Source organism: Fistularia commersonii, chromosome 26 (assembly GCF_037954325.1).
Source record: "Fistularia commersonii isolate RoL2024-O1a breed Wild chromosome 26, RoL_Fcom_v1.0, whole genome shotgun sequence".
Taxonomy (NCBI): Eukaryota; Metazoa; Chordata; class Actinopteri; order Syngnathiformes; family Fistulariidae; genus Fistularia; species Fistularia commersonii.
The window spans coordinates 4,260,799-4,288,633 of record NC_141309.1 but is presented as its reverse complement, the minus strand read 5'-3'; the positions used below and the strand labels follow the sequence as shown (position 1 = coordinate 4,288,633).

General features: G+C 38.9%; 1 protein-coding gene across 7 annotated transcripts in view; it reads left to right on the top strand.

Annotated features, from left to right (window-relative positions):
- The window catches only part of ccser1 (coiled-coil serine-rich protein 1), a 118,346-nt gene that overhangs the window by 10,079 nt on the left and 80,432 nt on the right, over positions 1–27,835 (top strand). For all 7 annotated transcript variants that reach the window (XM_086173565.1, XM_086173564.1, XM_086173570.1 and 4 more), the window contains exons 5-6: positions 9,913–10,003; positions 15,960–16,065. In XM_086173565.1, coding sequence (XP_086029691.1) covers positions 9,913–10,003; positions 15,960–16,065 — 197 coding nt within the window. The remainder of the gene's footprint in view (positions 1–9,912; positions 10,004–15,959; positions 16,066–27,835) is intronic.

Here is a 27,835-nt window from a genome sequence, read left to right as displayed (position 1 = left end):
GCACCTCTTTGTTACTGTGACGTTCTCTGTCAGTGAGTCTTTGGATTCAGTCCCAGTGTCTCTATGAAGACAACAAACTCAAAAACCAGTGGTTTAAATAACACCAATCATGTTAATTTTCTGTCATTTCAAGGAAATGCTTTACCTTAGTATTAAATAAAAGTTGTGCATCAGAGATGGTCTAAGGCAGAAAGTGTTTATTGTAATACCACTATCCGAAATCAGTGGCTTTCTTTGATCTTGAGTGTGTTTATTTACTTTGTTGTGGTTGGTTTTCTTTGTAATTGTCATCTCTATTTTGTGTTGGAGCACTTTTAGTTGTTATATAATTCTGAAAGTTGTTTATGCACAGCATTGAGCTTTGCAAATTCAATTACCTAGCAGAATAGAATTTGGGGCATACACAGTGGTAGTGCAGCACTGATAAGTAATATCACAAAAATCGTTTTGAACTCAGATTCTCAATCTGGGTTTTTTTCATGTTTGCATTTGTATCAGATGAGTAATCTTGAGTACCATCGCTGGGCAGTTCTTTCAGTCTAGAAGTTCTAAAAGCTGCAAAAAAAAAATCGCAATAAGGTGAGAGTATAACTTAACAGCTTTATAATTGATACCCGAAACAACTGTATTCAAAAATGTGACTGCCTTGTCATTGAGTCAAAAGAACAATAATAGGCTGTATTCTGCCGTGTCTTTGTAGGAAAGATAATATGATGCTGTTATTTCACCCAGGATTTTCATCAACTGAGGAATAAATATAAATAAGTACAATATATAATTAATGATGAAATATGTATTTCCTTATAAAGTGAACAAGTACTTTGGTTTGGTGCTGTGATCAGTATTTTTGTCAGGTTTAGTCTCCATACACATGAATACATAGCGAAATCACTACAAAATTAATTTTAGCCACTGGAGGAAAAAAAAGAGGAAGACGGCTCAGATTCATGCACCGTGACCAAGTAGGATGACCTGATTTTCAGAGGAAATCAATTTGTCTTTTGGCAGTAACTTAAAGTTTTGATTTTGTTTTCCTTATCTTGATTTTTATTAGTTCTGGGACAAGTTAAATTTTAAGTACAAGTTACCAAGGCAACATTTCCTGCTGAATCATGAATCATTGTGAGTCTCTAAATTTCCCAACCTTATGTAACCTTCAAAACCCAAACTTCTTTTAAGATATAGGGCTTTGGTTTTTTTGGATTTAAAGTGGATACAAGAAAGGTGGTATGAAGGAAGAGAATCGGTACTGACCTTCAGGCATATGAGTAAATTAGGAATGATGTCGCTTCGCTTTTCTTTCACTGTCTATCAAATGATGCCCCGGTCTTGCTGTAATTATACAAAACTGCTCCCTGGACTACAACCATTTAGGTACAAACTGAGACTAACCATTAAAATAAAGCATGCCAGCGTGCAAGTTTATCACATCATAATATTTAATTATAAACAAAATGTTGTTGAAAAAAATCAAAGTTGAAAAATTCCTGACCAACACTGGTCTTCATCAACTTTCCCAGAAAGTGAATTCATATGTTTACACCCTAGAAACCTTCACTGAAACCTAGTATTGGACTTAATCTTAAAATTGGAAATGTATAATTCTTCTCTTTTACAATGTTTTTTGGGATGTTGTTATTACTCTGTTAATGGTATCCAGTGAATTCATTGTTAATAATTTGTGATATCACACCTCATCATTGGACAAATTTTAGGATAGAATTTTGGTGGATATCGTGAAAAGAACCGCTCCCTTTGAGGCCACTTGGACTTTATTTTATACTATCACTCATAGACTTTCACATGCATCAGAACACATGCACTTTAATGTGACCTACTTGTTTATATTTTTTTTACTGGCCAATGTTCAAGCAGCACTGTTGGATCCTCTTGGTGGACCCACTTATGGTCCTAAGCCATATGAGATAGATTATTCATGCAGCCTGGTGCCTGGCTCCCAGTCAGTTAGACATAGTTGAAGGTAGAAAGGCAGGCAACCCATTCAGATGCCACCACCTAGTCAACTAACTATTCTTGACTTGATGAAATAGTAGCTTTACTATAAGCGACTATCTCCTCACTCTATCAAGAAGGCTAATCTCATTGTTTTTGTCACGGTGCTGAATGACCAGATGTGACAATGATAGTTACGTGCAGTATACTGACTTATGAACTGAACTTTTTCATTTTTCAAGTCACTTGTTCTGTGTCACATTCCATTGCCTTTTGGTTGTAAAAAAGACCTAGAGAAACCTTGACTCCTTCATTAAACAACTCACTTCTAACCTTGAGGAAACAGCCTATTGTTTTCTGGCAGAAAATCATGGCCCTGGATATGAAAGTGCTGATGTGTTCATTTTTTCCATTTTGAGGTCTTTTGGGAGGAACTAAAAGACATCATCTTTACAAAGGGGAGTACCAGTACTGAGAGCATCAGACTAGCATATATCCCCCTGGCTCTGGAGTGACAACTAAGTACAGCTCTGGTGGAGACCTGCTGGGATGTTATTTTAACTAAGAATACATGAAGGGAATCCAGTCAGTATTCACAGTTGAAATGCTGGTAACAATTGTTCAGTTTCAACAAACTGCCACAAAACCGCTATCACACTATACTCAGATGGACACTGTGTCCAGGTCGAAGTCAGACCTTGGATAGCCAAATTCCAAATAAGGACCAGGAACGCCTCTTTCTAAATACATGATTATACTGTTTCAGGATATACAACAAAAATCTGTTGTACATGGATGGATCTTTCAATACTCATAAAGTTGTAAGTTTTAATCCTGCGACAAAGTGCAGGTATATAATTTCCTGGTCAAGGTTTAAGAGTAACTTTTCTTTTTTCTGTTAGGATTCCAAACCCCGTAATAGCTTACCTTTGAAGGGAAAAAAAACAATTCTGTATTTTACCCTGTCAGCCTCCATTTAGATATTCAGTTTGTCCTATTTATCTGCGGATATTTTCTGTTACTTCTCAATTTTGCTTGTTTCTTCTTCCTCTTAAAATTATTATGAGCTGTTGGTGGTTCCACTGCCATGACTGACTTCACATCACTTAATAACATAAAAAAAAATAGCACCTTGAATGAAATCTTCCCCAGGAATTTTCTCTTAAACAAAACAAACATTACTGTTATTTTAAAAATGCCACTGTCCTTGTATGCTAGTCCCCAGGTACTGTCCTCATGAGTGTGTCTGTCAGTCAAGATGGCCTCTCAAATTTAAAGGCTTCAACTTCTCAACTGCATCTGCTACTTTGTGATTGAAGAGCTAATTCCTGCAGGGTTAAGGGCAGAGGTTGCCTATATCCTTGCATCTCTTCCTTATTAAACCTAAATATATTCCTCCTCTTAGAGAGCTGTTGATAGTGCCATTGTAGGTTTTTTTTTTTTTCCCCTTATTTTAATGTTTTACCCTGATGGCTGTTAACATAGCATTGCAGTTTGAGGAAGAAATTTAAAAAATGCATCAAAGTTTTAACCCTGTTGTTATTGTATTCCTTGTAGTTTTATAATTGGCAACTGCCTGTGTGGCTCCGTAGAACACCTGTGAGTTAATTTAATGTACTGTCGAGAGTTGTGAATATGACAGTGCATACTTGAACGTCAACATCAGTGAGCCCAGTTGTTTACTTTGGACAGCAGAAATTCCTGCAGAGCTGTGCAGAGAGGCATTTGTATGCCTGCTGTTTGCTTTCAAATATCAATAAGCCCTCTCCAGAATGAAAGTTAACCTTTAAAGGTCCATTACATTCTTGACATTAAGGTTTTCTTTTCATCTACGGACTTGAAAAATCCTTGAAGATGCCAGATCATCAGAAAAGAGGCTAGTAGTAAGGGCTGAATAATAAACAATGTACCACCAGTGTACCATCATTCTTTTTACTTACAACACTTTTTGGTTTATGGAGGGAATACTGTTTTTAATGTCATGAACGCATCAATACAAATACATAGTCTATTTGAGAATATGTTATTTTCTTTTGCTCTTGGCATCTTGTTAAAAGAAGTAAAATTTACAACAATATTCATATGAAGTGACCGATACATTGATTATAAAATGAAGCTGAGAAAGCCTATGTTAAGTGGGTTAATGTCCTTGTTTCTATCCCCCAAAACCTCCAAAATAGTATAACTTTTTATCCAGTTTTCACCCCTTTCCAAATTTGTTCTTGTTGGATTGATCATTCTTTATGATGCCTTTAACATGAATAAAAGAGTGCGAGGTGACGGGATCGTAACTTGTAGAGAAAATGCTTGAACGCTGCATGCATCATTTGGCTGCTTTTGATTCCACCACTGGGCATACTGGGATAGTTATCTTACCCCAGGTGTCCATACCAATGATCCCTGATTCTTGACTCTGTCATCTGGAAATAAACCTGTAGTGAGCCGCTCTGGAATCGTAAAAACAGTTTTTCAATACATCTACAAGGTGTGTACTCGCCTGCTGTGGAGCTCTGAATTGTAATTACATTATTTTTATAAAGGCACAAGGTTAACAGGAGCCTTGTTACAGAGGACATTGATGTATATCTGCTGGCTCATGTCCCTCTCCACCTTCTTGATAGGCAACCCAATATGAAGGAGTTTCATCTTGAGCTCATGTTTTTTTGAACATTGTAATTCATGCTCATGGAACGGTATAACAAGTTTCTTATGAATGGTCAGCATCTTTTTTCTTGTCCAACTGCCTGGAAAGGAAATACTGCTGCTACAGGTGCAGAGGTCTTCCCCACTTGAGCTGTTCAGATTGTTTTCATCTAGGATACCTTCCAAGGGCTTGTTTGCTGTCAATCACTCCAGTCATCAAGCCACCCGGGTCGTCTGTCTGTGGTCTTACTTGGGGTTACCCGCCTGTCACATAACTCCTCCTACGAAGCTGTATTTCATTATTTTTCAACTGGACCCTAAAAAGAATGTAAGGAAATCTAATAAGCAGTTGTGCCGCATAAGGAAAGAACAAACAGCCACGATAAATAATATAAATAAATGGTAACTGATGTTGATGGAGTGTCCAGTTTGGTACTTTTTCAATTGAGTTATATTGATTCACACTTGCAGTCCTATGCATACCTTTTTGGTGTGCTGCTATGGTTGAATTATATGTTGTGTATCTATGGTATCTTGAAATGATATCCTATGAACTGGTCTTTACCCGCTGGTGCAGTGGTTAGTGCTTCTGCCTCAAAGCACACGCGGGTTTGATTCCGACAAGGGACTTTTCTGTGTGGAGCCTTCATGATCTCCCTGTGCCTGCATGGATTTGCTCCAGGTTCTCTGGTTTCCTCCCACGGTCCAAAAACATGCAGCAGATGAATTGGAAAAATTGCCCAGATATGTGAATAAAAGTGAACAGTCGTCTGTCTCTTTATTTGGCCTTTTGCTGGACTGGCGACCGGTCCAGTGTGCTCCCCGCCTCTTGTCTGATGCCAGCTGGGATAAGCTCTAGCATCCCCCGTGACCTTAAGTAGGATAAGCGGTAGATAATAGATGGATAGATGGTATGATAGGTCATCTTCTCTTTGTTTTTTTGAAGGCTTTCTTTGTCTTTTCTCCATTGTAGACCAGGTGTCAACTCCGGTTACATACATACATATACACAGCTAAAATGTGTATTTAAACACCCTAATGAGGTTTATATTTAAATATTCCAATGAGCGCACCCTAACTTTTCCATCATGTGCACATTGTTAATCTGATTCAGTTTCAGATTCAACGATTGGTCTGACTTCCTGAGTACCTTATTATAAGACTCAGTAGTAATTTGGAATTTGTTAATCTCGAGTTAGATAAAGACTCAGCAAACCATTGATTAGAGTTAAACACAATAAGCTTAGTCTTGGTTTTATTTAAGCCCTTAACGCGAAACCATCCCCATAGGTTTAGATGAGGCCACCCTGACCTTGTTTCACTGTTTTCTCATAAACAGAACTTGGAGTTTTGTGGCTGATGCTACCCCAATAGATCCTCTTTCTGTTAGAGAGAGGCTTTCCGAAAGTGCCTCTTTGCTCCACAGCAGTTACAGCCACACATTAATAATTAATCCTAATTGTTATTACAGTGACCAGATGACAAATGATAAAATGCGGGTTATGTTCCCCAACCATCAAATCATTAAGTGCTTCCCCCACTAAGACTACCCCATTAACACTGCAGAACTTGATTATATTATATGCAATACATTTTTAATAGCTTTAGATTCTTCATTGTTCACTGTTTCAATCTTATAATCATGAAGATATATCCTTTTTCAAAATGATTCATCTAAATGCTACCCAAGTCCTTTAATTGCTCGCATCCAATTCAAATCTTCATTACTGGAATCAAATCTTAATTATTGGAAACAATACAAAATCTATATAGTCTTAGATGTCTCCTGATCATTGTAATTAATGTTGGTAGAACAGGTTTCTTTCTCCGTGCACCTTTTTTAGATTGAATGACAAGCAAAATGCCCTTTCACATTTTGGACATTTTTCAAGATTTGTTTTGTATTGCTCAATGACTCCTGCAAAAGTTGATTAGGTGGTTGTTTTGATTATCTGTTTAAAATATTTTTGACTTGAATTAGTCAAGTTGCTGTTTTTAGGGTTGTATTGTAAAAAAGTGATAGTTATCTCACTGTTCCTGCTTGACTAATTTGTTGCACCTAATTTTGTAGTTATAAGAATTTTAGTTCTCCCAAAGAACATGCACTTATTTCTGTTACCTGAAATGAAAAGCAAATAATACTTCATCTTAACATGTATCCTCATCTTGAAATTTTAGTTCCTCAATTGATGTAGTTACGTAAGCATCCTGGTCTTGCTCTAATTATGTATTTTACAATGTTTAGATCATAAGTCATCTCAAATTATCAGTATGTTCTATTCCTCGGTTATTCCTTTTGCAACAAAATACATTGGCACATGGATTAGGTTGAAAAACCTAATCCATGTACTAATGGTTCTGACAGTATATATGAGAGTTGTACATGATGTTATTATGAAAGACTCCATCATCGATAGACATTTTAAACACAGCAGAGAATTAAAGGAAACATCTCACAACAACAAGACTTATCTTATCGTAGGGGCTGTTATGTGCGATCTCACCAAGAGAAATTTAGTAACATGGATTTGCAGAATCTGTATGCCTGAAAATGGCATGTCAGGTATAAATCAAGAAAGCATGGTTTGTATTTACCCAGGGTTTTCTCCTAGTATTTCCATGTAAAGCGCTTCACTTTCCAAACATAAGACATGTCGATTCTCCTTGTTTTCTCATTTTCAGTCTCAGTATTAGCATGCTGTACAGACAACAAAATGAGATCTGATATGAAAACAGTAGCGTAAAGCAGAAAAAATGGTCTGGGTTGTGTGCTTATTGAATTTAAGTGGTGTTTGTTTTGCTCTTATGTAAATGGTTTGTTCTATATCAAATGGGGGCTTTATTCTTAAGGGCAACAGATGCATGGACATTTATGAGAGGAAGTGCGGTTTAAAAAAAATGGACCCTCCATCCATCCATCCATCCATCCATCCATCCATCCATCCATCCATCCATCCATCCATCCATGCACCCTGGACTGGGTACCAGTCAATCGCAGGGCCACATATACAGACACATTCACTCACTCACTAATTCGGGGCAGTTTTCCCAATTTTTTCCAATTAACCCACTGCAAACGAATTTCCGCTATGGGGATCAATAAAGTATTATCTTATGTTTTTGGACTTTGGGAGGAAACTGCATAACCCAGAGGAAATCCACAAGGGGAGAACATGCAAACGCCACACAGAAAGGGCCTTTTGTCGGAATTAAACCAGAGAAAATGGACCTTCCATTTGGGGGAAAAAAAGGTTTTAAAATTTGACAAGTCGCTTGGTCCTTTATTCCCTTAAGCACATTGTAAACACAACTGTCTGTGAAGTGTCTGCCCAGACAGAATGAAAGTAATTTGTTAGTACGTATACTTCATATCGCTAGAAGCCTTAATACCTGGCTGCAAAGTCAAAAATCTCTCTCCCCTGACCCAAACGCATTTACAACCCTGAAGCACTGAATAAATGTAACAGCATATGTGATTTCCACAGAATATGAACAGAAACCATTGGCTCCATAAAGGCTAGAGAGCACCTCCTGCTTCCTCTTCTCCCTGTTGTCGGTGTCATTTTGCTCAGCAGTTAAGAAATGGAGCCATCTCTTAATGAGACCCGAATCCGATATTATCTCTATTAACTCAAGGATTATAGTCACTCAAATCACATAACCGAGGTAAAAAGGTGACATCTCTGGGTTGTAAAATCATATTAACACATTTCTGTGGTTAGAGGGGCACATTAAAATGGGTAATTTAGCTTCAAATGAAGTCTATGTGCTGTAGTATCATACAGGATTGGCCTTTATTTCTTTTTGGTACATTTCAGCCATTAGCTTTAATGGCTGAAATTAGTTTTTTTTTGTTTAATTGCATTACCCTACAATAAATTTTTGAATTTTTCTGATGTTTACTGCAATGACAGTCTTTCAACAACGATGGCTTAAAAAGGTTTGCTCTTTTTATTTAACTTTTGTTTGGTTAGAATTCCCTTCCTTTCCTGTGTCTCTAACCATTTTGGGTCTTGTACCAATATGAGAGGAGATCGATACGAAGTATGGCTGCTGGCTTCTTGTAATCCAAACAACAATGATAACAGCAGAGCAGAGGCAGTAATTGTATTTTTAGACCTCTGCAGATACTCCATGACTGGTACATTGTAGCGTTTGATGTTTCACTTTTGGAGTACATTTTTTATCATTATTTTATTTTATTTTATTTTTGTGCGCGTAACATTAGGCATTTAAGTTTCAACCCATATGATATAATATTCAGCAAAGCATTGCCAACTTGGTCTTTTGTTGAAAATAAGCTATACATATAAAAATGTGGTTTTAGGCAGTAAAGCTGTCTCAGAAATAGATCCAGAGTAATGTTAATGGTAAAATTAGTTTTGTTTGTTTTTTTCCCTTGTGGATTCATCAGATTGGGGATATTTGTTTGCGGGTTTTCTATTATTGGTGTTTGGGTGCAGTGAAGTCTGGAAGAATCCCTCTGAAACAAAAGACTGCAGTGGCTCTAAGGTTGACTTCCATTGCTGTTTTGCCGAAGAAATTGTAATTTGTTCTTGAATTTAGTTTTCTGCTTCACTTATTCAAGATTACAAGCACTACCTTAATGTCCTGTTAGATTAACACCTGGGCGTTACTGCTGTCGAACTGCTTTTAAATCTCATTTGTTTTTTTTTTCCCCCCAAAACATGACTCCTGACACAATTGTTTGCCTCATCTTTTCACTAAACATTGGTAATCCCTGCACAGGGCTTCACTCTCTTGACCATTAGATGGCAGCATTGACTTTCGGAATTGAACTAAATCAACTAGCGTCTGACTGCAGCCTCCTAATAATGCTACAGGCATGGAAGCATTAGTGAAGTTCACACACATTTATGGGAAAGATGTGGCTGGTTTGGCTTTTCAGAATGCTGATTCCTTTATCATCAAAAAGCTGTATTGCAGACGTGCCTCTTTTCTGATATTCTTGGCTATTTATTTGCACCTTATTGTAATACAATCACGTGGTTGGTATTGTATCATCTTTGATTCATTTTTTCCTCCGAAAGTATTTATAGTACTCTGATGAATGTTAATTGAATGATTTTTAATACGCGTGGCATCTCTTAACCTGTAACATTGAGTGTTTCCTCTTCAGGCTCTACAGAACCTGCAGGATTGAGCGTCCAGACTAGATTTTAAAAATATTATATAGATCTTTTAAACTTTACCCTGTGGAAACGTAACAAAAGACCTCAATCAATATTATAATTGAAATAATAAACATGTCTTCACTTGCTTGTTCATCTTATGTGGTTTTGTGTTTCTCTTCAGGACGTTCTGAATAACCTGGGTTCCTCAGAGTTGGATGAGGACGATCTTATGTTAGACCTGGACCTGTCTGATGATCAACGATATCGACATGGTAAGGTTTTTTTTTAACTGTGTGACTTCAGGATTTTTATTTGGTTTAATGGAATGGCTCTTTTGGGGAAGAGCTGTGACAAAATATTACTCACTTTTCACTGTGGTGTGAAGCTGTTTCCAAAATATCAAAACCACCAGGGATATTCAGACACCGATTTTATAATAGCAGCTAGGTTAAGAAAGTACTTGTTTATTTTCTCTCAAACATTTTACTTCCTACCTTTATCCATCCGTCTACCTATTTAACATTATACTTCATTTGAAATGTATACTCCCTAATCTTTTTATTCTCCCTACATACCTCTTTAATCTTTCCCGATCTCTGTTTTTGTCTGTAATACCCTCTTCCCATGATAAAGGAAATTCACAACCTGGAAACACAAAACTAGAATTGTCCCTGCTTTTCCACATGTGCCACAACTTTAATGCAGGCTGTCTCATTCACAGCAATTTATCTCTTGTGTTTTTTTTTTTTTTTTTTCACAAGTCAGTCACACTCTCCTGACATGCCTCCAGGTTGAAAAATGGTTGACTGGGTTGAATTGTAGCCTGCCACAACTTGCCATTCTCCTAAACATGATTTATTCTTTTGAAAGAGGTTTCAAGGTACCTGGTACCACACCTCAATGGAGTAATTTATTGAGTATTTGAATACTAAAATCATTTGTGATATCTAACAATGTTCAGCAAAGTGTTAAGTAGTGGGAGAGATATTATTGTTTCACAATAAGCAGTTGAGGCACCTAATGATTCAGGCAGTTTGGCTAAAATTTCAAGTACTACTTGATTTGACAGGGTAAAATTGCAAGCTCTTGTAAATGTAATGAATGTCCTGGGCGGGCCTTTGTTTGTAGCAAACTGGATCAAGGGAATGTCGAACAGAGAGAGAGCATGCAAATGACAAACAAAACAATGCATTGACTTAAACCCAAGACCAAAAAAAAATGACATGTGAAAGCAGGTCTTATGAATAAAGTGAGAAGTGCACGGATGTTCCAAGTGCTGCATTTCAATAGGTCTTTATTCTCGTTTACTCGCCCTTTAGCCTGACAACATGCACATAGGGACTGACCAAGAGACCCTCTATCTGAAATGAGCAGTTGAAAAGCTCTTGCCTTCACCAGACTACTTCCCTCATCACCTGCATTTCCATTCCTCAGATCACTTGCAAACAGATTTAAAACATAACTTTTGACCATCTGACTCAGTTGTGGTGCAAAAGAGACAATTAATGTTACGTTACTCTGTAGGTCGCACTACAATTCACACTACATTTTTTGCTGCTTTTCAGTAAATCCACTGCATTTACTTTGTCCTGCAAACTACTGCCTCCTTTAATCCCTGTATTCTGTTATTGCAAGACATAAACGTCTTCTAATTCTCCCATCAATACATGAAGATCATGTGGTGGCTTATTATTAATCCAAAACTCTTTAAATTCCATGTTTCCATAAAACAATTATAAATCTAGCCTTGGTTTGTTGGTTCTACTTTTAAACACTATTTTGTTTCTTATGAGGTTCCTGATAACGATCCATATATAACTCCTTAGACGGCAAACAAAACGTCCACATGTTCTGTAACAGCTGGTTGCTAGTGCAAGGAGAAACACAAAATTATCATCTCGACATGAAAGTGGCTAAACGTCAAAGTCAGACTTTAGCTCTATGTAAGTTCAACAGCTCCACATGTCTAAATGCTTCACTCTAAGTGTAAGGACAAGGAATTTACCACCAGCTTAACTCTGATCAAGTCTTTGAGCATCTGTAACTGTAAGTCTTTTCCACACGATTTTTGAGTCAAATTATATAAATCTGATAAGCTGCAAATGGAATGACTACTGCAGTGGCAGTTGAATAAAGTAAAATACTTTACAGCACTGTGGGCTGGAAAATTTAGTTTTGGTCATAAGAAACCAAATTTCCTCTGCCTAGGGGAATTGGACAGATTTGAAAGGGTGGGTTTGATATAAATATAGGCAAATTCCACATAAATCTAAAAAGACTTATCAGGGTTTGCTGATTTAAAGCCAAACACAACACCATCATTAATAAATGCCCCTACACACACACACACACACACACACACACACACATATACATAAACACACACATAAGCCTGCATGCTTAGTCTCATGGTTTAATGGTTTGCAGACTGTAGCAGAAAATTAAAGGTATGATGAATTGTTCTCATTAAGTCAAATTACTAATACTGTGCTGGTGATGGAATAGTAATTTTATTCCGCGCACTTAGATTAAAGGGCCTTTTTTAAGACATGAAAACAACTGCAAACTACTTCATATTTGCTCACATATTTAGTTTACACTCTCACAGAGAGATTCACATAATGGGCAACATGCATCTCGAAAAAGTCCCCACAATCTCATTGGCACTTCTTCATTTTTAGCTCACTCTGATGATTTGGTAGAGCTACAAAAAGCAAGCATTTTTTTCCGTAATTTATAAAAATCAGTGTTCAGCTGCTCCACTTTAAACTGTGACTCATCCTCTGTAATCAGACGGGCAGAAAAGACCCAGAATGGGTGTCACAGGATGATTTCATATTTTTTTTTTTTTCTGATTTACAATATGAATGTATAGCTCAGTGGTAGAGCGCATGCTTTGCGTGAAGGTCCTGGGTTCAATCCCTGGCATCTCCACCGCAAGTCGCATAGGATAAAAGCGTCTGCCAAATGACTGTATACAAATACTAAAAATTAACTTGTTTAATGTTTGCTAAGGCAACTTCAAAGAGTGGCGGTAGAAGTACACAGGAAGATCACATTCTGTATAGACAATGTTATCTGAAGGTCTGATGATCAGTGGCTGCACAAGGAGTTGTATGTGAGAGTGTAGCCAGTCAGCATAGGATGGTGGTTTGTAGGATGAGTCTTGTGACAAGGAAGATTAGAGGAGAGGAGAGGACAAACTGGTGGAAGCTGAAAAGGGGGGAGGGGATGTTATATGGTTTTAAGGAATGAGTTGAGAAAGCCTGTAGGTGGTCAAGGAGAGCTTCCAAATGATTGGACAACAACAGGTAGGTGAGTACGTGGTGTGTTGTCTGGAAGCAAAGTAGATGAGGAGACTTGGTACTGGAATGAGGACGTGTGGAGTGAAAGGGGTTGGGAAAGAAGAAGTGGGATACTGGGGAAGCTGACGAAAGCAGACGGGAGTCCAAGGAGATGCAGCACAAGGTAAAGGTAGAGGTGGCAAAGGCAAAACAAGGGGTGAACGATGACTTGTATTCTAGATTGGAAAGTGAGAAGGGAGAGAAATATTTATACAGGCTGGCAAAACAGACATATGGAAAGGACATGCAGCATGTTCGGTTGATTAAGGATAGAAAGGGAAATGTATTGACAGGTTCTGGACAAGTGATTGGAAGACTGAAAGAGTACGTTGAAGAGGTGATGAATGTGGAAAATGAAGGAGAGCGGAGGGTAGAGAAGGTGACTATTATGGACCATGAAGGAGCAAAGGTGATGTGAAGAGGGCATTGAAGAGGATGCAGAATGGAAAGGCAGCTTTTCCCGATGATATACCTGTGGAGGTAATGACATTTTTAGAGGGGCGGCTTTAGAGTTTCTGGTTAGATTATCCAGCAGGATCTAAGGAGAGTTAGAGAAGGTCTGAGTAATGGAAAATAAGTGTGTGTGCTCATTTTGATAATAGGAGATGTGCAGAAGTGCGGTAGCTATGGAGGAATAAAGTCCATCCATCCATCTTCCGTCGCTTATATGAAGTTGGGTTGCGGGGTCAGAGTGGCCCAGACTGCCCTCTCTCCAGCTGCATGGTCCTGCTCTTATGGGTGTTCCCAGGCCGGCCTAGAGACATAGTCTCTCCAGGGTGTCCTGGGTCTTCCCCATGGCTTCCTCCCAGATGGACATGCCTGGAATACCTCCCCCGGGAAGCGTCCAGTAGGCATCCTGACCAGATGCCCGAGCCACCTCATCTGACTCCTCTCTCTGCAGAGGCACAGCAACTCTACTCTGAGCCCCTCCCGGATGGCCGAACTTCTCATCCTATCTCTAAGGGAGAGTCTGGCAACCCCGCGGCGAAAACTCATTTCGGAATAAAGTTCATGAGCCATACAATTAAGTCACGGGTAAGAGTAGTGGAAACTAGATGGAGAGCAGAAATCAGTATTCGTGAGCAGCAGTATGGTTTCTTGCCTTGAAAAACTACCACAGATGCAGTATTTGCTTTAAGAATGCTCGTAGAGAAGTGCAGAGACGGTTTTGCAGGACCTGCATTGTGCCTTTTTAGATCTAGAAAAAGCATACCAAAGGGTGCCAAGAGAGGAACTATGGTACCATATGAGTAAGTCTGGAGTGACAGAGATGTATGTTAGACTGGTGTAAGATATTTGTGCGAACTGTGAGGCAGTGGTGAGGTGTGCTGTTGGTGTGACAGAAAAGTTGAGGTGGCACTGCATCAGGGATCAGCTCTGAGCCCCTTCTTGCTTACAGTGGTGATGGACAGGCTGACAGATGAAGTTAGACATGATTCTCCATGGACCATGATGTTTGCATTGTACATTGTGATCTCTAGTGAGGCAGGAAGCAAAATCTTGAGAGGTGGAGGTACACTCTGGAAAAGAGATGACTGTGTGGCGGAGACCAGGTGTGGTGCCTCTAACCCTATAGGACTGTAAGCTGGGGGTGTGGTTTACATCTCGGGGGGTTCTAGTACAAGTTGTTCCTTTGTCGGTTTGGTTAAGGTGTTAAGGAACAAAGTTTAAACTCGCCTTTGTCTCCATTATCTTTCCTCATCGTGCCACATAATAATGATTAGAAAAAGATTTACTTCTACCGTAACTGTTGCAAAAGAATGAAATGGTCATTCATTTGTTCATTGAACAGATTGGACCCACCCTATCACAGCTGTCATTGGGTGAGAAGCAGGGGTCATCTGGACGAGTTGCCAGTGGATCACATATTGAGACATACAACTATTCACTCCCTCATTCACACATAGAAGAGAAAAACAGCCAATGGTACTTGATGGGTTTTCACCTGAAAAGTATGGGTTCCCTGTTTGTCGGCTTCATTCTCAATAGCTTGAACATAAATTGGACTGGCCCGTCAATGATGGATGCCTGATAAGTTGCTGTTCTCTTTTTGTTGCTGTGAAACACCAACATGTGACCCTTTTTTCTGACGTTGTAGTTGTGTTCAATTTCGTTTGCTATTTGATGTCTCCATATAAGTATTTAAATGACTACATGTTGGCATATTTTAGGCTATTGCAGCTTACTCAATGTTGAGGTAGATGTAAGGACATACTAATTTCATAATAACAATATTTTAATTCTAATTCTTACTTTATCCCTTGTGGGAATATTCCTTCTCTGCATCATCTCCTCACGCATGAACCATGAGCAGTTGGCTGCCGTCTATCAGCGCCATGGGTGTAGTTAGGGGTTCAGTGTCTTCCTTAACAACACTTTGACACACAAGTAGCTGAGAATCGAACCAGGAATGGTCGGTTCCAATGAAGATCGCGCTTCCTTCTGCGCCCATCTACCCCCTGACATAAATGCACTTTTAGTATCATAACTTTGAGTTGTATTATTGTAATTTCCGGACGATAATCCGCGACTTTTTTCACGTAAACAATGATGCGGCTAATATATGGACTTTTTTGGGGGGGGGGGGGGGGGGGTGCTAACGAGCTTCACGCCACTAAAACATTTATCCTCGTCACATCGGACCGATGAAATGACCAGGAAATTCTGAGTCCATTCAACTCCGACACCGAAGAAGACGACTTTGACGGTTTTAGTGCGCAGGAGGAAGCCTGAGATAGTGATCAGCTAGCCGGTGCGGCTTATATTGAGGTGCGCTTAATAGTCCGGAAATTACGGTAATTTATCCACAAGCTAACTGTGAGAATGTTTTAAATTAGAATAGTATATTAATTTGATAAAAATGTGTTTGGTGGTGTGTGCACAGTGTCCAGAGAAGACTCCAGTCAGTCTCTAACCTCCTGCATCAACCAGCTGCCCTCCCCCATGGATGCGTCAGGAGATCGTATCCCAGGAAAAGACCACCACCAAAGGTAAAAACAATATTTGTGCTTGCTCTTTCATGCTCCACAGGTGTAACATGTTTTGATTTTGATTTTTTTTTGGTCAATTAATTTGCATTCTAAAAAGCGTATGAAAACCTCAAAGGCTCCTAGATGACTGGTTGTTTCCATATGGACTTGAGAACAATTATTCAGCAAAGAGAAATATCAACAAACACTCGCTGGCCTTCAAACAGAATGTATCGGGTAACCTACGGAAATATTGCCACACTGCTACTCAGGGAGGAAAGCGAGAGATTTTGTCTGTTCTAGAAATTGCTGCTCTTGAGTGTTCCTTGAAAATGCACGCCACATCTCTTGTCTTTCCCTCCCTTGGTGATGAGACAGGATGGTACTACAAAAAAGTAGAGGGCAGATAAATAAATTAATATATTCATCTCAAATAAACACACAAGCTATCTTTGTATTCTCCTTTTTTTTTCCTCCAAGTTGCTGGCGGTGGCTGAAACAGAACATGAGGAGCAAGAGCTTTTTTTTTTAAATGTGCCTGTTACTGCAGAAGGTGGTTCTGAATCTGATTTTGATTTGTACGCCTCTTTATTCTCTTGGTCAGAATTCACGATGGGTTTTTTCTGATAATCCATGCAAGCACAAATGTGTGAGCACACTCACTCTAGTAATATTGTCTGAGAAACCAACAAATGAACATCCTTCCTTTAAATTTCGGGGTTCTCACATCCAATGCTATCACTGAGTCGGATATACTTTTTCCCACAACTGCATGATATCTTCAGAATGAACTGGTTTTGAACTTTTTTGTTTGCATTCACTTTGCATTCTGGTCTTTCTGAAGTACCTCTGTAGTGTTTAATACTACACCACTGACACATTAACGTTGGCCTCAATGGCTTTGTTTTTCTAAGGAACAGTTTTTTCACACCTCAAACACTTTGAGTGTTTCTCTTAATAGAATTATTGCCAACATAGTTTCAGTGAAACATGCACATAGGGAGGCAGCATTTTCAACCCATTAGAGTTTTTTGGGTAATCTCACTTCTGTGTTTGTGGTTGTGAGCACAGAGCACAAACTCTCACCAGAATCACTTCGTTTTGCATTATTTGCCTGTGTGTTCTCTGCCAAGGCTGAAATAGCATTTGTTTCAAGTGTTTTTCATTTTGCCTACTCTTGCAACATGGCTTATCTCATTAAAAGTATCATTATGCAAGAAAATGAATTCTTTCATTCCAGACAATACTGTAATCACCATAATATATCCTGGTATCTTATGAAAGTCCAACTTATAGGTATTAAAAATGTTCAATTAGCTGTGTGTATGACTTGCCAGTGGCAGCTGTTCAACGATCAAAGGCCTTATAGCTCCTTTACCTCAAGACAACAATTACTACATTAATGAAATATAATTCAGTAATACAGATGGTTAAGGAGGGAAAAAATATTGTTGCTAAAGAATAACAAACACATTGTATGCCATTGGATTTTGTATGCCATTGTATGCCATTGGAAGGAGGACACGGAAGAGTTTCTCCATAAGGAGTACGTTCAGAGCCGCGTTCAATTAAAATTTTTTGGGACAAAGAAAACATTGAATAAACAACATGTATATAAAAGGGATCAGAGTTAGGTATGAAGGGAAGACACCAATATCAATGTATTTATTCTCTACAGACAAGGAACATGTTTGAAATCAAAATTCAAGTCATTATCTGTCTGCATGTTATATTAAAATGATACAAGAACCTTCTAATAATTAAATGTACCTGTGCTTAATTCACTATGAAATGTTTGTTTGACTCTGTGTCTTTGAAAACCCTGGATGTGACCTCCATGCTGAAGTAATGCTAACTAATTGAATTAACTCTTATGCTGCTGCTATGAATATGTAACTGCTATCCTTTTAGCCCGACTATAATTATCCAATACTAGATAGATAGAATTGTTCTACCTCAATCCATTCTAGAAACATTTAATTCAGTGTGCCTTTGAAAACACTCTGTGACCCTTTAGAAAACCACTAATGCATTAAAAATAATGTCATTATTTAAACAAAAAAAAAAAAAAAAAAAAAAAGAGTTGCATTGCAGCCAGAAATATGTTGGCTAAAAATTGCAAAGTCACTATTAAAAATGAACCTGGGTTTTGGTTTAAAACGCCAATATGTTTTCAGTCTCAGATGTTGTAGTAGCATTTTAATGTGTTTGTTCCTGATCCAGGGATGGAAGTAATAGCCAAGTTGATTTCGCTCCAAAGAGGGACAACCAGGATTTTAGAAAGCTCAGAATGCTGTTTCCATTTTCAAAAGTATTGCAACGTTTTACCGAGTCCGTGTTGTTCTTTTGAAAAGGCCGGACAAATTCATTCTTATACAAGTATTTATAATGCAAAATGTTTTGATCTATAGAAAGCTCTGATAGATTAAATAACGAAACCAGGTCTGAATTTCTCAGTTTGATCAGGCAGAAATATCTGGCAGGTGGGAATTACCCACTGTGCTGTTTCACATCTTTATAGATCTTTTCTTAAACATCATTTTGACACAGATTTTTCCGGAGGAATGTGTAAAATCTGTGAATGAGGCAACTGAGATTGGAGAGGATAGAGAGCAAAGTATGTTTGCCCAGGGCTTGCTCTTGCTCTCTTACCGTCTCTTTGCCTCTACATATCGCTCTCTCAGGTTTCACATTCCCTAGAGGAGACACTGATTTGCCCGAGGCAACGTAAGCCCCTGTCTGTTTATGCGCATGCATGCGTTCTTGCATACGAGCACACATACACGAGAGCACATGTGTCAAACACACACACACACACACACACCCACCCACACACGCACGAGAGAGACACCTGTCAGTCAGTCATGTCCAGAGAGAGTATCAGCTGCAGGGTACTGCTGGTTGTCTGACAGGCTGCATAGAACATCTGCTACAAATACTTTGCATACATTGTCGGTGCTTATGAGAGAAAGCTGGTAGATCTTTTAATCTGTTCTTATTACTTTGTAAACATTAACAACAGTGTGTAAAAGCAATCTGCCATATGTTTAATTGCCAAAAGTTTTGCATGGTTGCATAGGCACTGAGATGGAGACAGACAAGCATCGGAGGGACTGAAGGACAATGGTGGGGAAAGCTCTCTGTCACAGAATGTTCTTCTGTCTACTAGAGGGGATCACATTACATGATAAATACAGAATATTTCTTTTTTCGTCTTAAGCATCTTTTGATGACATTTACACCAGTTTTTTTTTTTTTTCCTCGTAAAGAAAATTCAGAGGACATAGATAGCAGCTTTCCTGTTGCTGGGGAAACGGTAGTCTCCCTGTTAAGTGTTCCTCTTCCCTCCCTATTTTCTTTTCCATTTTGTTTTTTTCAAAGCTGTTGATTACTTTGCAGCAGTAATCCAAGGAGACGGCATGCAAATGCTCAGAGGTGTCCTTGTCTGTCGATATGCAGTATACATTCATGAAGGTCTCAATTCCCCATTTTCATCTTGTGATTGGGAGATTAATGTGTGGCTAAGGCATACCAACATACTGTTTCGACGGTATAATATTAAAGCCTTATTGAGAAATCTACAGATTTGCGGAACACGATCAAATCACCTGAAAGAGTTATTAATCTTAAAGAATATTTCCTGACCTACAGCCAATTTTCTCATATATTGAGGTTGGGGTGATTGATCGGGTCCTTACCTATAGCAATCTGTTCTTTACATGAAAAGCAAAACACAAGAGGCAATATAAACTTATATATATATATATATATATATATATATATATATATATATGTATATACATATTTGTACCAAGGCGCACAGTGCAGTAAAGACAGTCCGCAGAAGATTTACAAAAGTCAAAAAGGGCCCCTGCTACAAAAAGGGCCGCTTCTACATGTTGTGATGCATTCACATTCGTCAACCCTCTCCTCCGTCTTAAATTGCATCGTGTTAACTTACCAAGGAAACAAACATGTTTAGTTTTAGATTTCATGAACACAGCAATATAATATTTAATTTTGTGTGCCCGCCTTTTTTACGTTCCCATCCTCTAATTGAAATTTGCAGCTATCAAAATGAAGCACAATTACTTAGGCTACATTTGAATTGATTGATAGAACTTCACTTCAAAATTAAGTGGAACCAAATGTTAAAAAATAGGGATATAGAGTAGATAAATGAGATAATGGAGGACTGCACTTCCTCACTCATCATTGTTATGAAATTAAAGATAAATTTTATACAGATAATTAAGTTAAAAAAAAAGGAACCGTGCATGATTGAATACCTGACCTTGATGAGACCTGTTGATACACAACACTTGTGATTAATTAGATAAAGATGTAGAATTTTGGTCTAGTTAGGAATTAGGGTTATAAAAATCATTTTCCCCCTATCCCTCTATCTGCACTGAAATATAAAGTGAAATGGCTACGACACAAGGCAAACAAAGTTGAAGGTGCCTTTTACATGGCAGTAATACGCAAACTGCTGCGAGTAAAAGGTTTGCTTTGAAGGCATTATCTTTTTTTTGTATGCAAATGTTCAAACTACATTTTCTGTTATGAGGTACAAAAATGTCAATGCAAAACAGATGTGCAGTTTCCCTGCAGTTTTCATGCATACAACTGCTTACATTGTCAGTCTGTTCTTGACGAACTCCTCCCATGTAGTTGCCTCAGTGCCCCCATGAATACATATGCATTAATTCTGTGCTGCTGTCACTTGTAGATGTAAACGATTTCATGTACCATTCAGTGTTTTAGTTGCACATCGCAAAGAAAGTACTCTTAAAGCAGGTGCTAAAGTGTTAGTACATCTGGTTCTTAGGCTTTTAAAGCAACTTTCACAATAAATTGTAAACAGGGGACAATGACCTCATTATAAGTCAAACAAACAATCTTGGTAATGGTCTTTGAAATAAGGTTCATTGTGAGAAAGTAAGAATATTCAATTTTCCTGAAATGTTGTTTTAAGACTAATGACGTCATTCTCACTAGGAGGAGGATAGGGCAATTTTAATCAGTTCATTACTGTCGAAGCTAATACATAAAATAAAAGAGAAGTGAGCAATGCAGAAATAAAAAACAAATGAAAGCAATGTTCACACATCACTGATTTCCTGCAGTGTACCTGTATTTTCAGAATGCAGCAAAGGCACAAAGAAGGACAACAAGGTTAATCACAAAGTTACCCCTGCAATGTGACATTAGTTTTATATTCTCTTTCCTTCTGTGTCTTAAGACTAGAATTCACCATTAGATTTGTGGCCTGGAGCTTGGCTTGTGCTCACTCTTTAGTCACAGATGCACTTTATGTCAGAGATGAGTTTAATGGCAGCATTAAATGTCTGTAGCCCCAGGTACTGAATGCAGATGAGTACACTGTGTCTGACAGGTAGAGAAGAAGTGACAAATTAGGGTGATCCTACTCTTGTGGTAGTGGTACATTATTCTGTATTGTCATGCATGTGTGAATGCAACTGCACATATAGGAGACAGATGTTTGTGTATACACATTCACATAGCTATATATATATATATATATACACCCATTTATATGATCATTCTAATAATTATTTTTACTAGTCGTCAGTTAAAGTGTAATGGTAGAAAAGGAGTAAGTTCTCATTCGGGACTGATTGCCTTGATCACAATGTCTCAGTGTTAAAGGTTCCTCAGCTGTTATTATTTCTAAAGAACACAGTCTATGTATTGTGACTGTTACCAAGTTAAAAATAAACCCAATTCACTGCTGCTGAAGATAAAGCATTTTAATAACATGTAGTTTGACATGCTAATTCTTGAGTCATCCCTCCACATCCTAACCATTCATGATGTAAAGTCAAGCATCTCAAAGTGCATTAAGAGATGCTGATCTCTTTTCACAGTTGTTTTGATAGTGGATGTGTAGACTCAAGCATGTGTTTCCCCGTGGGTGCAGGTGAGTGTTAGCATGGGGAGTCGACAGCCCAGTAATAAAACACTGTGTGAGTGGTAAAATAATGAAAGTCATAAAAGGCAGATAATTGGCTTTTTCAGGTTGGTGAAATGGATCACTTCGAACACTGCTTTTGAAAAATGGCTGCTGAGAGGAGAGGGGTGAGTCAGAAGGATAGAGAGGGGACTTTAAGGGGTTGAATGTCTGAGGTGTCTAACTTTATATTTTAAATACAGCAGAAAATAGGAAATATGAGAAACTGGGAAAAAGAGAATATAGAATGAGAAATAGTGGAAGAAGGAGAGCAAGTACAAAATGAATTGTGAAGCTAAAATCAACAAATGGAAAATAAGATGACAAAAGGATGGAAAATCGACATTTAACAAACTCTGTTTACAGTTTCTTTTTGTTTGTAAGCTATACATTTGTAATTAGGTTCACACTGATTTGTGTAGTAGTAAGAGTTTTGACCAAAAGCTCTCATATTATTCGTCTAACTATGCCAAACCTCCTCAGCCTGCTTAGGAAGTACAGTCGCTGGCAAGCTTTCCTGACCAGTGTCTCTGTGGGACCAGGACAAATCCTCTGTGAGTTAGACACCAAGGAATTTGAAGCTACTGATCCTCTTTACCTCAGTGTTGCCAATGTTGATGGTATGACGTCTGTCACCTTGCTGTCTCTCGAAGTCCACTATCATCTCTTTTGTTTTGCTGACGTTCAGAGACAGGTTGTTGATGGCTAGTGTTTTGACCTGTGCCTGGCAGTAGAGCAGCGGGTATGGAGGGGGTACTGGAGTGAGCTGTGGACACAGGGCTGTGGCGTCCCACTGCTGAGGTCAAAGGTCAGCTTGGAGGGAACGATGGCATCGAATGACGGGTTGTAGTCAGTGAAGAGCATTTTCACATACTTGTTTGCTAGCAGTGCTTACTGACAGAGCTGTGGTATCTTCTGCAGTCCTGTTTGCTCTGTAAGCAAACTGCAGGGAGTCCAGGGTACCACTGGGGGAGGCACAGATGTTTGTTTGAGTTGGAGCTCGAAGCAATTCATGATGAGTGATGTCAGTGCTACAGGGCAAAAGTCATTTAAGCAGCAGACTGCTGCTGTCCTTGGGACTGGATCAATGACGGAGGCTTTGAAGATGGTAGTGACTATGGATCGGCTCAGTGGGATGTTGAAGACGTTTGGAAATACCCCGGCAAGTTGGTGAGCAAATGCCTTCGGGTCTTGTCTTGGTATGCCATCGGGTCCCAGTGCTTTGTGGGGGGCTTACTTCTTGAAGGCCATGTTTAGGGGTGAGTATGGGTATCGAATTGGAGCAATGGAGTGAACCACTCTACCTCCCCATTTTTATCCTCAAAGTCTGTGCTACGGCATCACACCTGTAGCCATGGCTCAGGTATGATTATTTCAGCTGTGGTATGAGTATTCCAACTTTTTCTTTAGAAGTTTGTCATGAACACCAACATCCTCACCAACTTCTACAGGCGCACAATTGAGAGTCTGCTGACAGACTGCCTCATGGGAGCTGCTTTAGTCACAGCTGGAAAATACTATCGAGTGTGGTGAGGATGGCAAAGCCCATCACTGGAAGCAGTCTCCCCTCTTTCATGGACAGCTACCATGGATGGTGCCTGCGGAAGGCTCGTAGCATTATAAAGGACCGTCGCCATCCAGCACATAAACTTTTCTGCTTGCCACCATCTGGCAGACGGTACTGGAGCCTGACTGCACGCACCAAAAGACTGAGAGACAGCTATCACCATCAGGCCCATCAGGCCCCTTAACTCATCACAAAGTGTTTAAGACACTGCATGAACCTCATATTGTCAGGCAAAGATACACACACACACACACACACACGTATATACACTCAAGACGTGTAAATGTTTACATTCTTGTTTTACCTCTGGACCTTGCACATGTATACAGGCCAAACTTTTTTTTTTTAATTTACTTTAACTTGATGCTTTGCTTATATTATGCATTCTGATGCTGTTATCTGACGCTGGGGTCAGTGAGTCGGCTGATTCTTGTCCAAAACATTTTCTTGCAATATTGGCTTTGTTAACCAGCATGTTACAACTTAACCGGAAACCTTAAACCTGGACCTGATTTTCTGCATTCCCACCTATGTATAACATGTTTATAGATAAAGTGTTGGGGTCCACGACTGTGTCAGAGAGAGCGAGCTCTTAAAAAAGAGAAAATAGAGTAAGAGTGCTTGGCTATCAGCTCACGACAGAGAAAAGATAGATGATGTTGAGTCAAAGAACTGCCTCCCTGCCTGTATAACATCTATCATTGTTGAACAGACTTGTCTTCAGCTGTGCTGTGCACTTCAAGGATGTGTGTGTGTGTGTGTGTGTACGTGTGTGTGTGTGTGTGTGTGTGTGTGTATGTGTGTGTGTGTGTGTGTGTGTGTGTGCATGCACATGCATGCGCTGTTACTTGTATTTGTTGTGTACATACCTGTGATTAATGTGTATTTAGTTAGAAAATGGCTTGCACACACCACTAGTCAAGAGTATTAAACATATGCAATGTCGGTTGCTCAAAAGCCAGTGCTGTGGTGCTTCTCCCGCTGAAATAATCATTTGGTTCAAAGGTTCAAGTCTCCCCTGCTGCTCATTTTATTCTGCTTGAAGTTTCTCACTTAACCATTATCCCAGGAACTATGGAAAAATGTAGCTTGAAATGTCCTTTTGCAGAATGTAAAAATGTATGACTGGTAAACTATTTTCATTGAAATAAAGTAATGTAGAGATATAAATTGTTTTAAATGTGTGGAACATTAACTTCATATTCATTGTAATTGTCACTGTTTATCTAAATATGAAATATAATGCCAAATTGGATTTCTATGTGTTCTGTAATTTCCCTATTGTATGCAAATCATGGCATTTTAAACATTTATGTTTATACGAACACAAGATCATTTTCATTACAGTTTTCAAGCTTGTTGGATAAATAAATTGTATCATCTAATAATAACTTTTATTTCAACCCAAATGCAAAAAGGAAACAGGATAATAAAATTCACTATTATAATATTATAAGAATAATAAAACTCATTCAAGTGCATATGAGCAACACATTTTTAAAATGTGTTATTATGGTTTACTTTTTGGGTTCAGTTAAGGCCATGAGAATATAAGTATGCTTGAAGGTAAAATTGATTATGTGGTTACAAGCAAGCACCTTGTCTTATGATTCATGTTGACATACATCTTGACTTTAAAATCCAGGCTCTCCCTGTTCTTCTCCTCTTCTAAAGCGAGTGAAGAGATCACTAATTTTAAGTGACTTTTGGGTAAGCAGTTAATCATTCTATATACCCTTATCTGATATATACAGTCAGGTCAATAAGTATTTGATCCCCCTGTGATTTTGCAAGTTCTCCCACTTATAAAACATGGAAAATTTTCATTGTTGGTGCATTTCCACTGTGAGACAGAATCTAAAAAAAAAAAAATCAAAATCACATTGTATGATTTCTTTTAACAATGCATTTGTAAATTACTGGGTCAAATACGTATTGAGTCAAACAATTGTAATATTTGTCACAGAAGCATTTGTTAACAATTTTAGAGGTCATACAGTTCCCGTAGGTCTTCACCAGGTTTGCACACACTGCAACAAGGATTTTGGCCCACTCCCATACAGATCTTCTCTAGATCTCTCAGGTTTTGGGGCTGTCGCTGAGCAACACAGAGTTTCAGCTCTCTCTAAAGATTTTCCATTGGATTTAGGTCTGGAGACTGACTGGGCCAGCCCAGAACCTTGATATGCTTCTTGCGGAGCCACTCTTTGGTTTTCCTGGCTGTGTGCTTCGGGTCATTGTCATGTTGGAAGCCCCAGCCACAACCCATCTTCAATGCTCTGACTAAGGGAAAGAGGATTTTGCCCAATATCTCACAATACATGGCCCTGTTCATCCTCTCCTTGATAAAGTTCCTGTGCTGAAAAACACCCGCAGAGCATGATGCTTCCACCCCCATGCTTCACTGTCGATATGGTATTATTGGGATGATACTCATCCTTCTTCCTCCAAACACAACGAATGACGTTAAGACCAAAAAGTTCTATTTTGGTTTCATCTGACCACAAAACTTTCACCCATGAGTCCTCTGGATCATCCAGATGGTCTCTGGCAAACTTCAGACAGGCCTTGACATGGGCTGACTTAAGGGCAACCTTCCGTGCGATGCGTGTTTTTAAACCATCACGTCTCAGTGTATTACTGATAGTAGCCTTGGAAACGGTGGTCCCAGTTGTCTTCAGGTCATTGACCAGCTCCCCGCCCCCGTGTAGTTCTGGGCTGATTCTTCACCTTTCTTACCCGACGAGGAGAGATCTTCCGCGGGGCTCCAGCCCGAGGGACATTGACTGTCATCATTAGCCTCTTCCATTTTTCGACAATGGCTCCAACAGTTGTTCTTATTTCACCAAGCTGTTTGGCAATTGCTCTGTAGCTCTTTCCAGCTTTGTGAAGGTCAACAATTGGTCTCTTGTGTCTTTTGACAGCTCTTTAGTTTTACTTATGTTGGCAGCTCCACTTTTGACAAATTGTGGGGTACACAAGTGTCTTTAAGAAAGGTAATAACGTCAGATAGGTGCTACTCAATTAGAATGATGAGCAGAGTGTAGTTGGACTCTTTAAAAGCAGAGGAACAGGTCTTTGAAGGGCATAAATCTGGCTGAAAAGCAAGGGATCAAATACTTATTTGACTCTGTAATTTATATATATATAATTTATTTATTTTTTTTCTAGATTTAATCTGTTGTAGTATTCAGTGTGAGTTTAATAGTTCAAAGTTCATAGAATTGTTATTGTCTTACAAGCAGGTCAGTTGTTTTGAAGCTTTTACTATAGCACTTTACTATAAGTGTACACATCACTGTACACTTTTTATTGTGATACCTTGTTTTTTCCAAGTTAGTACAATTTATTTCTTTTTTGCTCTGAAATCTTCCTATTGTCGAGCCATGTTGAAATGATGGATGCGGCTTCCTTTAGTAGGTATGAGTGGCATGGATTGAGTCCAGTTTGTTCAGTTAGTTTTTGATCCCTTTAATCCACAATGTTTTGCCGTGACAAAGCAGTAGAGTTAGTTAGACCGGTAGGGATAAGATGGACTTCTAGTAATTGACCAAATCTTAAGTACTGCATGGTTAATTGCTCAGCCCTACTAATTTACCTGATCTGACGATATTTCCTCTCATGAGGAGAAACCAGGTTCTTCTCCTGGAATTGCCATTGCAGCCTGCCTTCAATCAATATCAATATAAGATGACCTTAGGAGTTAAACAGGGGATAAATAGCGAACTTTCCTGTGGTGCAGCATGAGTTATTGGGAAAAAGAAAAGAAAAGAAAACAAAAAAAACAACCAACAGTTGCCAGATAAAAATGCGACACCTATCTTTCAAAAGGCAGCAGGTGGCATCAATAGTCTGCTGAGGGTTTCAGCAGAATGCACGACGAGACACATTTGGCAATAATAATGGCTTACTTCAGGGTTATCCTCTGCTGTGATATGCATGAAAAAGAGGCGGAGGGTCAAAAAGCAATGTTGTGGAAGAATATGATGACAGGTGGGGTGCAAGGGCAGGGGAAGGTGAACAAATGGAAGTAAGACAAAGTGATGCTTGTAAAGGTCTGAATAAAGATTGGCACTATATAGGAAGGGTGGTCAGACAGTTTGGCACAACCAGTGAGAATGAAAGTACGTGGTTAAATAGAAGAGTGATTCAGTTAGACCTTTTGGTGCGGCGTCGGCCTGGCCTGACATATGTTGACGTAGGTTTTTTTCTGATATGGTCTTGTTTTGCACAAAGAACATTTTTTCCGG